Source organism: Penaeus monodon, chromosome 40, assembly GCF_015228065.2.
Source record: "Penaeus monodon isolate SGIC_2016 chromosome 40, NSTDA_Pmon_1, whole genome shotgun sequence".
Classification (NCBI taxonomy): domain Eukaryota; kingdom Metazoa; phylum Arthropoda; class Malacostraca; order Decapoda; family Penaeidae; genus Penaeus; species Penaeus monodon.
Genome location: NC_051425.1, coordinates 13,556,236 through 13,571,235, shown reverse-complemented (window position 1 = coordinate 13,571,235; position 15,000 = coordinate 13,556,236). Strand labels below are relative to the sequence as shown.

Genomic DNA, 15,000 nt, shown 5'->3' with positions numbered 1-15,000 from the left:
TGGAAATGAAAGATATTTTTGAATTGCTGTAGAATATATAAAGCATAGGTCATTTTGCTCACTGCTAGTTACTTGATTCTGTTCCAAATAATAATAAATGCTTTTCACTTTATAAATCAATATGCAAGAGATGTTTACAAAATGTTGAGTCTTAGTACAAACTGATGCCATTTCTTATTTGATAAAACCACTGCCTTGATAGATATTTTCTGGTTTGTTATTCCCTGCCAAATAAACATACCATAGATTGCCATAAAAGTTTAGGGCCATTTATGTTTATCATGTTAAGCAAGTTGAGAATGTGACACTTGAGTCCTTGTGATCTCTCGTGACCAGGTGGCTTGTGACCAGATGTCTTCATAGAAAGCCCTCTGGTCATGAGAAGACAGGAAGGCCTCAGTGCCGCAAAGCTCTCAGCTTGCTTTCAGTTATTATAATCTGCATCTTGGCTGTAACATGTTTTAAAAGGCATAATACACCTGTCCCTGTATACGTGCATGACTTTCCATAAGACACGAATCTTATGTGCTTCTAAAAAGAGAGCGACAATAGTAAAACATTCATAAGAGGTGAAACCAGTGATGAAGTGAAATTCTGCCATAGCAATGAAGGAGAAGTAAATTGTGATGTTACAGGTCAGGCCAAAGTCCTCAGCAGAAGGTGATGGCAAAACGGTACCCCATCTGTTTCGCATTTTATCTCCTTTTGAGAGTTTCGTCTGATTGGGAACATCACCATTAATTCTTGTAGTTGTGATTCATCTTTGTATGCACCATTACTGAGTTTTTTGTGCGTGTATTGAAATAATGATTGGTACAGACACCTTAGCTGTGTGGGTGAATAAGGAATTATTTTACATTTTTCATAATTTGAGTAAGCATTTTAGATTAAATTTGCTTTGCCTATTTATATTTTATATATATATATATATATATATATATATATATATATATATATATATATATTTATATTTTTTTTTTTTTTTTTTTTTTTTTTTTTTTTTTTTTTTTTTTTTTTTTTTTTTACTTATTGAGGTCACTTAATATGCCAGTATAACATTCACTCAGAAGATATACACACTGAATTGATACTTTTCATTGTTTCACTTAATGGTACAGATTGTTGGAGGTGATTGATAAATGTGCAATTAAATTACTTGGTTATCTACAAGTTTGAACTCAACCAAATAACTGCTTTTTGTGATGTGAAGATCAGAGCGGAAAAGAATCATGGATCAACTTATGTCCAACAGATACAAATGCAGAATAAAGTACCAATGCAAGGACTTTGTTACCTCTGTCTATGAAAAGTAGTTCGGGTGTAACTTGGTATGAATGTGCTGAGAGAGAGGGAGAGAGAGAGGGAAAGAAAAAAAAAAGAAGAAAAAGATAAAAGAAATCTTAAGATGAATGAATTAAGTGATAGAATGTGTTTATCATTAATAGTAAGTATCAGAAGCTTCTGTCTTTCTGTTATTCTAAAGTTTATTTATTTTATGAAAAGGTAGCAGAGATACATTCTGATGTAATACAATCACAGTGTGATTGTACAATGTACACATATTACGTTTATGGTAAATTGTAGTCATTAAAAAAAAGATAGAATGCTCTCTCTATACATTGCTTATCATGAGATTTAATTTCATTTAAAAATTGTCCCAATGAGTTCTTCTCATACAAGATACCCTACTTAACCCACTCACACTGGATGATAACCTATCATGTCAATACTGTCGCTCATGCAGCAGTGATGTCCTATCAATTCTTGTGTGATTGAGCCTGTTTTAAGCTGTCTGGCCTAGGCTGCATTCACTGAGGAGAAACAACCTTTCAAAAGGAGGCTTAAAACCTATTTTTGGCCTCATTTCCTTAACAGATTATATCAAGATACATCCCCAGCATGTCTTGGTATGGTGCTGTGAAATCCAGTTGTGAGTGAATTAATAGGGTTTTATATTTTAGCATAAAGAAGGCAAACACCTTTAATTTTTAAATTAAGCTTCTCAAATTCTGTATGATCAACTAATGCATAATAATGCACTTACTTTTCTGTATTTATGTATGAATGATGCTGAATAATCTGAGAATAAGAGAAAGACTACAAAGATGAGTATAAGGATATAATATAATCACTTATATTATCTAAAAATATGCATTTTGGCAGTTAATATTTGGTGAAAGTGTGAACAAAATATTTCATTATAGAATAATGAAGAACGTGCATTTAAATATGGGACAGGTGTATTTATTTGGTAGCACATTCATAAGCAGAATTAATAAACATCTACATCTATGCTCACACACATGCCAAAACTCACACCCACATCCATACCCACATCCATACCCACACCCACACTTACACCTACACCTACACCCACACCCACACCCACACCCACACCCACATTTTTGCATCCTCACACAAATACAAACAGAAGTAGAATCTAAACCATAAACTCCTAGCCCAACGATTACCATATCTATTTTCAAAATCTATAATTAAATGGATCTGTACTTAAACCAAGTCTTGCACAACTCTAATTCCTCCAACTATGATATTTAGCTTGACATGAGGGTCCTTCCCACCCCCAGGGATCCAGAAGGACCTGGCTGATCTGGCGAGCAGCAATGACGCCGAGAGTGAGAGTGACTTGAGAGAGCGAACGCCCGACACCGAAGACTCCGGGGCACAGTCCTTACCCACAACTCAGGGCCTCACGTCCACACACTCCACCTTTAGATCCGATCCTCCGCATTTGCAGTCCTTTAGGTGGGTTGTTTGCTGTGTTGCATAACGTAGCTGGGGAACATTTTTGGATGGGATAGGAGCTGGTAGACCTATTTTGCCATTTGGATACAAGTTTTCCAATAACTTGTGTGAGCTGTGATTATTTTTCAGGCTTTGTTTTGTTTGGTTCATAAATGTCCATTGATAACCATTTTTTATTTTATACTGGTAATGTAACTCATCATGTGTATAATTAATATTACACTATGTATTGAAATAAGTCAGGAGCTAATATTCTGATACCTTTCCTCTGAAAATTCCTTTTCTTTTTTTAAACATGTTCAGAAATTTAAATCCATCTTCTGTTTCCAGACAAAAGTCAGGTGGGTTGCGTGACCCTAAGGCAGGTGGAGACAGAATACGGCGAGGGAGGATGGAGAAATCTGAGAGCCAGAGTGGCACTATTGGCAGCAGACACATCACCGTTGCAGCCTTGGAAGTCCATAATGTCAAGAGAGCCATCAATCGCTATGGCACGCTTCCTAAGGGTGCGAGGATTGGTGCCTATCTTGAATCTCTCCGTCAGAGTGGCCTGTCTCAGGGTGTTCCTCCAGCAGATGAACAGTCTTCAGAACACCAGGCGGAAGACCAAGATGAGCATGGTGATCAAGAAGAGCAGAAGGACACTGTGGATAAGAATGCTGCATCCATGATTCGCAGCAATTCAACCCAGAGTGGTTTCCAGCCACAGTCGCCTTTGATATCACGGCTAAGTCCACGCTTGCAGCCCTTACGGTCTGACAAGCGGAATAAAGAGCCCAGCTTGGCTGACCTAGAATTCCCACCACCTCCATTAGATTTGCCTCCTCCACCAGATGACTTCATAGAGGAGAACCAGTCAGCAGCCTTGGAGTTCCCTCCACCGCCTGGTTCGGACCGCTGGTTAGGCACCTCCTCTCCAGAGTCTAGGAGACGCCTAGCTCAGAAACCTATTCCGTCACCGAGAGCTAGACGAAAGGCAGACTTTGCCAATGTCAGTCCACAAAAGTTGCCAAGTTCCGCAATGCAGGACTCTCAGCAAGGTGCGGCTGAAGGATCTGAATCCCCACAGGCAGACAGGGCTACACTAAGTGTAACTAGGTGTAGGATGAGGGATGCAGATGCTGATAAGCCCCCAGTGCGAGCAAAGCCTAATCTAGATACAAGTCTAGATGGTGAAGCAAGTGAAGGAAGTCCAGCATCTCGATTTGGAGTCAGCCTGAGGCACCGAGACCAGTCCTCGGATTCATGTGAAAGCTTCAAATCTACAGAGAATCTGTCTCCTCGTCCAGGCCTGTCTAGTGCAAAAGTCAAGGGGAAGTCCAGTTCTGCAGCAGCTAAGAGTCCAGGATCGTCATCAGCTGATACAGAGGGCATGCAGACTCCATCCTCTCCAGTGGGAGAAAGTGGACAAGCCCCATCTTCTCCTGCAGGAGTTGATGGTAGCCCTCCATCTGTTGATGCTGCCTCGTTAGCTTCCAGAGATGGCAGTGTGGAAGAACTGTCTGCTGAAGAACCCAAGGTTGTACTGGGCTTGGGAATCAACCATGAAGTCAAGGAAAGTTTAGAGTTAAAATTAGTTTCTGAATTGAAGGAGGCTGATGAAAAGAAGGAACAGAAAGATGACAAGAAGGAACCAAGTCCAGATGGAGTTACAGGAGGAGAAACGTCACCTGGAAGCCAGAAGAATCCCGCAGTGCAACTAGTCTCGGAGTTATTTGAGAGCCTACGACAAAAATCCAACAAAGTAGGGGACACTCCACATTTAGATAATGGTAATGCAGTGAACATTGAATCTGACAATAGTAATTTAAGAGACAGTAGTAATCAAATTGGTTTTAAGACCAATTTGAAGAAAGTGAAAAACACATTTGAAAAGAGCAGTTCAGAGAAAGAGGAGAGAAAAATATATTTTAAAACTCAGCTTCGGAAAACAGACACTAGTAAGGGTGATGATAATGTTAACATGGAAAGTGATCCTCACAGTACTTTGATGGACTTCAGAGCGCAGTTAAGAAAAACCAATATTGTTAAAGAGGACGATACCAAGGCCGTGGGAGATGACACCTCTCCAAGTGATCAGCAGGAAAATGGTTCACAAGTGCTTAGTGAAGTGAACAAAAAGAGTGATAATGCTGGGAAGAATGAACGGAGCTGTGACTCGGGAATCAAGAGTGATATAATGAGCGAAAGTGTGACGAGTATTCATAGTGAGAAGCGAGATAGTGTTCAGAGTGATTCTTTAAAAGTGAGTGAAGATGAGGATGCCAAACGTTTTAGCTCAAGTAGCATAAGTAGTTTAAAGAAGTTGTGGGAGAAGCAAGATGCTGATAAAATGGCCAAGGCTGATCCTAATCAAACTAGTCCCAAATATGCTCCAAGTATAAACAAACGGCCAGATTTGCCAAAGTTAACTAAAAGTGAGAAAGACTCTGTTGCTGACACCCCAGTTCTGAAAAAGACTCCTGAAGACGAGGGCAAGGTTGGCAAGCTGGAGCGGAGGGTGTGGCCGCCACCCAGCAGTAGTGAAGTGGATGCCAAGCCAGTGGATGGAAAGCCCTCCGTGCCCGTTAAGCCCGTAGTGAAGAGTTTCAAATTACCTCCTCCACCTGCTGGAGTCAAGCCACCTCCACCCAAGCCAGCGGGCATCTATGCCACCCCCTCCCTTATTAGGCCTCCATCGGTGCCAGTTATTTCTGTGAAGAAGGAGGGCAAGGATTCTGAAAATAAGGAAAGTAAAGCAATTAAAGAAACAAAAGATTCTGTGTCGAAAGATAATGCCTCTGGTAATCCTCCTCCCAGTATGACATCTTCGGGCGGAACTTTGCCGAGTGACAGTGTGAGTGGTTCCTCAAATAGCAGCACAGAGAAAGCTGGGCTAGTGGAGCAAGGCCGTGGGGTGGAAGCCTCAGTGGCAACCTTGCGAACGGAGGGAGCCACCACCACGGTTGCTGCTTGCATCCAGTCAGCACAAAGGGTATTAGACTTTTACCAAGCCTGTTGGGAATACATGGACAACATTCCACCTCAGAGTCGATTTCACATGCGAGAACTTCTAACCCGTCTAGAGCTCCAGACTAGGCAGCTGCGCTCAGCAGGGGGACGCTCAATTGAACACAATGAAAAGCTCTTTGCAGAAATTGAGAGCACAGTGAGGGATGTTACCAATACAGTTCAGCGTTAGGCTTTTAGCTATTGTAATTGGGTAAGATATTCTGAGTAAGACGTTTTTACTGTGAACTTAACATCCTTTTGGAAATCCGAAAAGATAAATCCTTTTTAGATTAATGATATATTAAAAGATATAGAAAAAAAACAATTGAATGTCATTGCTCACAAGTCCAGACAATTAAGTGAAAAGATACCAGCATACCTTGGGGTGATGCTAGAGGAGTTTTATGCTGTTGATTCTCATTCTGAATGTGCAAACGACAATACTCCTGCATTTAAAATAATTTCAGATTACGTGCTGGTTGATGTAGAAAAGAAAGACACTGTAAAATTAGTGACTCGGAAAGAAATTTGCTGCCCAGCGTCTACCTTTAATGGAGCATGAATTTTGTCCTGGAGTTACTGAATGCTCACAAGTTACAGGAACTTTTCACAAACTATTCCACAAAAGTGTTCCATGTTTGCCAGTATGCAAGAGCGCTATATATTCTGTGTAAAAAGGTGAATGCTAGTGCGAATACTTGTGATTTGGCTACACTGCATGGTGCTGGCCAGGTATGTTCACAATAGAGAGGGACAAACAGGATACTTTAAATTTGATTTGTACATTATGTAAACAAATAGTTTCATAGGTAGCTTTTTGCATGCAGAATAAATTTGGTGTGTTAATTCTAATCAAAACCTGAAGAATTATCAACGTAAATGAAGGTGGCAGCAGGAAAAGTTAAATTATGGTGGGTGCTTTTGTAGCCTAGGTTGGTTGCCATTTGATTTTGAAGCTGCAGACTTTTGTTTTTATTATTATTATTATTATTATTATTATTATTATTATTATTATTATTATTATATGTAGCTCTTTTGATTTTGAACTTTACCACCTTCATGAAGTCTGTCATTGGTATGTGCATACTACTGTCAAATTTGTTGCGATTTGATGTGAAAGCTAGTCTTGTGATTTTATTGCATATTCGGAGGTCAGCTACGTGCAATTGTCTGCACCCATTGTATTCCGAGAGATGAATATCACGGCCCAAGAGTTAATAGAGTTCAGTATGGGTGCTTAGGGCCTCTACGTAATGTTCCTGGGGCTTGTGGTTTGTCTCAATCATTTTTCATCGTACGCTTCCTTTTGTTGACGTCTTTTAAGAATGTATTTGTCAGTAATATGACAGAATTAACTCAGTTCTTCCTTTCCTTTACTCTCCTTTCCTTTTCCACCATGCAGGATCATGCGCAGTTGATGCATGAGTATGAATTATATGGTTTGATTAGGAGGACTTAATATATATTTCAGTGACTTTTTTTTTCCAGTAAGAGAGGAGTTTCAGGTCTTGCCAACAAACCTATGTGACAGATGAAAGCTGTGTTTATAAATAGCAATCCTCTGCTTTATCTTTTGTGATATTAGTATGTCTCGCAGGCTCACTCTTGTGTGCACAACACTTAGAAAACTTAATTTTGTAAAGATGTCACGACATTGTACGATTATGTAAAAAGGATGACTTAAGTGTTCTTACGTATCTGGTTAATTGACAATATGTATAAACAATCTATGAAATATATGTAGTATAGATGAGTGATGGAGTGTAATCTCATCTGTTGCTAGAGTACCATAATCAGCTGTTTGTGGTCCGATTTATTTAATGATTATATATAATACACACAATGTAAAATATTTTAGCCTTTATTTTTTATTTTATTTTTTTCTAAACGAGATTTACCCACGCCCCTCTTTTGAAAGGGGAAGTGTTTTTAATTCTTCACACTACAAAAAAGGCTGAATGCACCTCTGCAACAGGGTCTCATCCCCCCCCTCCCCCCCAGTTGTCACCTCCTATGAAGCTGGCAACTCGTTAAGACACGTTGAATGTGTATGTGTATCTCCCAGGCTGATGATGATGATGACGACGATGATGATGCCTTCCCAAACGACTAAGGTTTAAAAAAGAGAGAGACTGACACGTCGTTTCATGTGTAAAGACTTGCGTTGAAACTACCTTGATTTTTAAGGTAGTGTGGAACTTTTTTTTTTTTTTTGTGATTCTTATTTTGCAGGGAGAGTATTAGGCCTGCATCAGGGTATGAAAAAAAAGAAAAAAAAGATATTCAGTTCTTTCTTGACCAGGAATGAAGTGAAATGAAAAAAAAATCTAGTTAGCTCTGTTTTTGCCCATTTTTCAAAATCTTTTTTTCCATTAATAAAATAAAACATATTTGTTAGTTAAGCATTGTGGTTAATATGTAGATAAGTTTTGAATGCTTTATTTGATAACATCTATTTATTACATTTTCAGTTTCCTAAAATTTGAAATTGAAAATAACACTGAATTAGGTTTAAAGATTACTCATCCAGTGGCTAACTCAAATCTCTCTTGTAGAATGAGTTCTGTGCTTTTACAGGCACGAATGAAATAGAAAGTTGTCGTTGCAGAAAATTTCTTATGAATTTGTGGTCATTTGGAATATTTCTGCTCTCATTATGGTCATTTTATTTCAGATTCATATTTAGTTTTAGTCTTTGTGTATAAACAACTACAGTATATCAACAGGGCAGAGTTATGTATATTCTTTTTCAATTTTTTTATGGTACACAGAATCTGATGTTTGAGCAGTATTTATTAAAGGTGCACAGCAACAGTTGGCTTGTCATAATTTGCCGTTGTATCTAATGGTTTACATGAAGACCTCGGGGAAAAAATGAGCATCACCCTCAGCTGGATTCCTGTGGAGCGTGCGTGGGCCTCCTCACTCTCTAAGCAGTGCTCTTAAGAATTTCAAGATGAACTACAATTAAAGAAAAAGTCAAGAGTTTTCAGTGTGTGTTTTCTAACATGCTGTCCTCCCCCCTCCCCCACCACTATGTGAGAGTTGAAATTCAATGTAGTGTGAATATCAGATGAGGAATGTTTAAAACAGGTTGCAGCACCTCATTCCGACAGGCCGAACCTTGTCCCAGGATGCTTTAAATTCACCCTTTTTCCCCACGCCACGCAGCTTTGTCATTGCAAGTATACAATGTGAATGTTTTCGTACAAACACCCTTGGATCAAATTCTGCATCCTCTAGACCTTTTTAGAAAGCCCATGTATAGGTAGCTCCTCTGGACACTGTGTGGACAATTTGTATGGATATAAAACCTATAGGCGTTTTTATTGTGATTTCTATGAGAAGAGACTCATTTAGGTCCTACCAGTAGATACTATAAGCTTCTCAGGCAAAACACTTGTTGGATAATCAATCCCACTTTCTGTTGTGGTAGCGTTCTGTAAACTGGTCTGAGAGAATTCACTGTTCTCGTTGTATTGAAATTGGTCATTGTGTTGTACCTTGATAATGCAGGCTTCAAGACTTTAGTTTTTTTATGCATGGCGGAAATGTTTAATTTTGAGAGACAAAAAGGACTTAATAGCGATTTTTGATATTATCTTGTCATTGTATTGTGTCAGAAGTACGGATTAATGTAGATGACCAGTTTGATCCATTGGTGACATTTAGTTATGAATTTTCAAATCTGTGTAAGAAAAAAAAAATGTATATTATCCAACAGAAAGGTACATCGTCGGATTGAATATATTTGTATGAGATAAACACACACATGCACATGCTCACACTCACACTCACACTCTCACTCTCACTCTCACTCTCTCACTCTCACTCTCACTCTCACTCTCCTCTCACTCTCTCTCTCACTCTCTCTCACTCTCTCTCTCACTCTCACTCTCACTCTCACTCTCACTCTCACTCACTCACTCACTCACTCACTACTCACTCACTCACTCACTCACTCACTCACTCACTCACTCACTCAACCACACATCTACTCATTTATATAAATCATTCATTCATTCATTCTTTCTTTCAGATTTAATTATTTACACTACTCACTCACTCACTCACTCACTCACTCACTCACTCACTCACTCATTCACCCTCATTGGTTCTCTCTTACAGGTATCCTTTCAGAGCCACACCAGAGCACCAACGCACGCACTCACTCTAACCCACCTTACCTCTTACAGACAGGTTCTCTTACTGCCACCCAATCAGACAAATTCTCTCTCTCTCTCTCTCTCTCTCTCTCTCTCTCTCTCTCTCTCTCTCTCTCTCTCTCTCTCTCTCTCTCTCTCTCTCTCTCTCATTTACTCACGGCCAATCATAAACGCACGCACATACACACGTATAAACAGCCACTTTCTGACACACACCAGCTCTCTACACACACATATATATCAGTGATTGAAAAAGCAGCATCTGCGGAGGGGGGAGGCTGGCAAAGAGAACAAGTTCTAGTTGTGTATATATGCAGTGGACTGTAATATAATATCAGCTGTTGTCTCTTTTTCACGGAGGACCAATTTTCGAAAAAAAAAAACCGTTCTAGATTTCAGTAGATTTTTGGACCTTCCGGAAGTACGAAGATAATGGATAGTAAATGGAGAAGATGGTGGTGTTGAGGTTAGTTTTGTGCAGTAGACGACGGCGTGTTTGTAGATGTACTTGCAGTGACAGACGAGAGAAAGCAGCTAGGATATTCTTTTTTTTTGTAATTTATTATTTGCCAACATATTCTGTGATTATTTTCGATGCTTTCACGTCTCTGGTACCGACACTGGTATACTCACATTTTTATGAAACATATTTAAATATAATCAAATAAAGAAAACTGGAGATTATGTTATTTTCATTTTGTTGCCTGCCATTATACCCCGTCAGTTTGGATTGGTTTGTGTAATGTGTTTTTATTATGGTATAAAGAAAAACGGTTATGTTTCTTGTCATTTGTCTTGTCATTAAAGAAGATGCACAGATTGAGTTTGGATTTATGAGAAGAGAAACGTGTATATATTTATTTAGTGATAAACACAGGCACATGCATACGAACATGGCATATGTGCATTATATATATTATATATGAATAATTTATTACGAGTCTGATTTTCATGTATGTGAAATGTCACACACACACGCGCACACAGTATTAGTTCTAGCACAAATAGAGTTTCATGATGCTTGCAAGGAGAAAAATAATCAGAAAAATGAGACTGAAAGTAAACCCAAAGTTATCGTTGAAAGTAAGAAAAGTGGCAAATATGCAATCCATGGAAAGACATTTATGAAATTTGTAAATTTGAACCGTTAACGATTTACAAAGCAAGCCCTTCCACAAATACTTGCATATTTTTTTGACAAGATAATAAAATGGATTAAAATTTTGAGAGCCATTCACATAGGAAAACATGGAATTCAAAACTTTTTTTTTATACATATTTCCTAAAAAAAAACTCATAGTATGTGTCTTGTGTGTAAATTTAAGTAATTACTCGATATTAAAAACATTTACTCGGCTGAAATTTTGACCCACAGTACAGAATATACTTTATTATCAGTAAAGCTGTAACATACAAATTAAAGGGAAGTTACGTGTCTTGTTGTTGTTGTTAGCTTAGCTTTTATACATAAATATATAGAGGCTAGGAATGATAATCACACTTTTGTTAACAGTTATATTTTGTCGTGAGCAATGGTACAAAATAATTTACAAAGAAACAGAATTCAATACAAATGACATTCACATATATACATATTTGTACTGGCTTCAAGGCACAATGTTGGGGTCACATGGTGCGCAAGACCGTGTGTACATACAGAATACATGGCAAAGAAGCTAAATAATAAAGAAATGATCTGTGGAATGCATGTGAGGGTTTTAATTACTATACAAATTTTGTGTCACACATGAAAATGGCGATTTGGATCTCGCCACAATGACGCTAATTTTTTTTTCTTCATATTACTGAAAAAATATATATTAGAGAAAAGCGGAAGAGCGAGATAATTAATTTTCCTTAATCGAAAAACATCGCCAACTACCACCTTTGTAAATAGATGCACTATTTACTATTGAAAGAAAAGTGAGAACAAGTCAGTAATCGATGAATCAATCACAAAATTTGGACTTGTTTTAGGGTGAAAAATTTAGAGGTAATAATGAGATCAGCCTTCGATCTGTTGGCATAACTACTCTGTGTGACAGAGCAGATGTACAAAACTACCCCAATATTAGACTACCAACAGACCGGCATATCGAGGGCATTTTCACACGTACTGTAGCTTTATCCCTTGGAATTATTAATATACTTATTTTTGGCGAGTGCTACAGTAGCGGTGGATTAAATGGGCAGACCAAATACTCAGTTACCTTGAAATGACAAAAGCCTACATCACTTGCTAGTATCAAGAAAAGTATTCTGTACGTGTTTTTAACAATTCCAAGATCAGATAGCAAATCTGCATCGAGTCATCAAGCAAGAATGTCCACAATCACAGTGTATGGAATATTTATATATTTTTTTACAAGGTTGTAAGCGTGTCGCACTTACAGCCTTTCCGATACTGGAAACGACCCAATCATATCGTAACAAGAAAAAGAAAAAGAAAAAAAAAAACAAGAAAGAAGGAAAGAAATAAAAATAAAAATACAGATGACACTCAAAGGGTGACATAAATCCAGGCAAACACCTACAGATACCAAAACACACCTTGCACACGTTTATGGGAAAGACTTCATAATCAGCCTAATACTATATGGCAATCACATGCCCTCATTGTTCTCGGAAATGCATAGCAAACATGGATTCAAAAACAAATTTAAGACTATTAATGATTTTAGGATGCCATATGATCGTGACAGCATTGAATGAAATAACAGTTGGAGTAATACTATTAGTGATAGTAAAAGTGGTGGTAGTAAAAGTAATAGTAGTAGTTTACATCTAAACTTTAAATTATCTGAATATGGATTCATTTCAGAGTTGCACTCCACAATCTTTTTTTTTTTTAGGTTTTCAGGGAACCAGAGCTCACTACAAGATCACTTTGTATTTACTCGTTTGATCGAGTCTAAAAGAGAACATCATGATATCACACATCGAGGAGGATAGGTATTTACAACACGCGACCGAAGTGGCACCAGTGCCACGATCGTTCGTCATTACCGCCGTCAAAGTGAACTCTGAGCCAGGCGTCACTGACCTCTGGGAGGAAATGACTAGTTTAAAGGCGATTCGAGAAGCACATGTTTTGGCAGATAGCTTTGTGCAGGCGCGTGGCCGGCCTCGGGCGACGGGAGGCGAGGGAGGGATAATGCCAGGTGCCTCCTCCAAGCCCCGCCGGACACGCCTTCCGCGCCGCCTTCCTGTTCTCTTCTAGGCCTTTGTTACTCCCAATTAAACGACACTGGTTTTGTCCTACCCAGAGTCACTTTTAGTTTTTTTTTAAACTCAAGGGGGGAAAATCCACTACATCCTGCATTCTCGTTTATATTATACACTACGGTAAGTTTTTTTTTTAATGCATGCCTTTTAAAAACACCGCTTGCTTGCAACATCTGCTGCAACTTTGCAATGCCACAATCAATTCTCTTATTTCTCTGACACTGATATAGTCCGCAGCGTCACTTCGAACACTGCACCTTTGCCATTTCAGTAGGACGGAAGGGACGAACAAACGATCATTTATGCTTCTGCTTGAAAATTCGAAAACAAAAACACTAAAAAAGGGAGAGAAATCACTGGAAAGCGAACAGCAAGATGATGAAGGGAACGAGCAGGATGAACACCATGTAGACGGGCACTCGCGGCTGGCAGGTGGTGGTCACCTCGAAGGAGTGCAGTTCTTGGAGTCGCTCCTGCGCCGGGACCTCGACCACGACGGCCTCCTCCTGGGTGAAGGCCAGGGGGAACACGCACTCCGTGGCGTTCCGGCAGGTGTCCAGCGGAGAGCTCACGTCGTACATCGCGCGCTGCAGGTCGAGGTTGAAGTCCAGGAGGTTCAGCTCGATGGAGTTGTCCGAAGTGAAGATGAAGTAATAGTAGTCCGTCTTGTTGATTCTGAACGTCCACTGGCCGTCGCTGCCGAGGTTCATGCTGTCCATGCGGTCCCGGCAGTCGACGAAGGGCGAGAGGTCCACCGTCAGGATGGTGTCCTTGCACTGCTCCAGGAACTCTTCGCTGCTCGAGAACGAGGAGTTGCCCGACGTGATGTCCACCGTGTCGTTCAGCCTGTGCAGGATCTCCAACTTCTCCGACAGCGTGATCTCCCGGTTGTCGTCGAAGGCGGGGCTGCTGCGGCGGACCCGCTCCACGAGGCGCGACCTCCGGGACCGCCCTCGGCGCGTCTCGTTCTTCTTGTCCTTCCTGTGCTTCTTGCCCTTCCTGGGCTTGCGCTTCGAGGGGCCCGCCTTGCCCATCTCGTTCTTGCGCGCCCTCAGGTTCTTGGGATGGCTCAGGGAGGGCGTGAGATCCACCCCGTCGCCGTTGCCTTCGATCTCTCTCTCCTCGCCGTCGTCAGCCTCCAGAAGACGCAGGTCGTGCTCGTGGTCGTCGTCGAAGACCTCGCCACCGTCGTCCTCGTCCTCGTCGTTGTCTTCGTCCCTCCGGCCGTCGTCGGGCTCGGCATCGGTGTCTCCGTGGTAAACGGGCTTCAGCGGTTTCGTTCCGCCGTTGAGCTCGTTCTCCAGCTTCTGCTCCTTGTAGAAGCACTTTCGCAGGTTCTCCTCTCCCTCAACCACCAGCAGGGTACCGCCGGGCCATCTGGCGAGAACACGAAAGGTCATTTTATTGGAAAAGGTGTGATATGAAACGACATTATTTGTTGAGGATCAGGTGTGAGCTTTGAAATTCCTTGAATTCAACACAATAAATAAAATAAAAGTTCCCGTGGGTTACAACATATAACATCTAAAACATAATCCAAAAGAAATCAGCTTAGAGTGAGAAAAAAAAAAACTAAACACAACGTAAAGACTAAACTGAAATTAGAGCAAGAGATCGAGCGAGAAAACGAGCGTGAAAGAAATTGAGGAAAAAAAATTCTAATCACCCTTTAATTAAAACAATTCCAATACAACACAACCATAAAAAAACTCTTTTCACTCGCCTTGCACACGAGGAGAGAGAGAAACTGGATCCCTCGAGCAGGTAGACGCCCCAGTACTCGATGTCGTCATGCTGGAGGGTGAGGTTCTTTCGAAGAACGACGTGGCGCCTCTGGGTGAGCAAGCGAGGA

At 40.3% G+C, this 15,000-nt stretch overlaps 2 protein-coding genes across 7 annotated transcripts in view; one reads left to right on the top strand and one right to left on the bottom strand.

Annotated features, from left to right (window-relative positions):
- The window catches only part of LOC119597772 (tyrosine-protein kinase Abl-like), a 206,230-nt gene extending 198,195 nt beyond the window's left edge, over positions 1 to 8,035 (top strand). For 5 of the 6 annotated variants that reach the window (XM_037947402.1, XM_037947400.1, XM_037947401.1 and 2 more), the window contains 2 exons: positions 2,589 to 2,766; positions 3,097 to 8,035. In XM_037947402.1, the coding sequence (XP_037803330.1) occupies positions 2,589 to 2,766; positions 3,097 to 5,947 (3,029 nt within the window). In that variant the 3' untranslated portion in view covers positions 5,948 to 8,035. The remainder of the gene's footprint in view (positions 1 to 2,588; positions 2,767 to 3,096) is intronic. The other variant, XM_037947403.1, reaches the window with a different exon arrangement.
- Positions 8,036 to 11,424: 3,389 nt separating this feature from the next.
- LOC119597771 overlaps positions 11,425 to 15,000 on the bottom strand; it is a 14,912-nt gene continuing 11,336 nt past the window's right edge. Inside the window, exons 3-4 of the mRNA XM_037947396.1 lie at positions 14,872 to 15,000; positions 11,425 to 14,525 (exon numbers count right to left, since the gene is read on the bottom strand). The exon at positions 14,872 to 15,000 is cut by the window's right edge and continues 53 nt beyond it. Of these exons, the coding sequence (XP_037803324.1) occupies positions 13,502 to 14,525; positions 14,872 to 15,000 (1,153 nt within the window). The 3' untranslated portion in view covers positions 11,425 to 13,501. The remainder of the gene's footprint in view (positions 14,526 to 14,871) is intronic.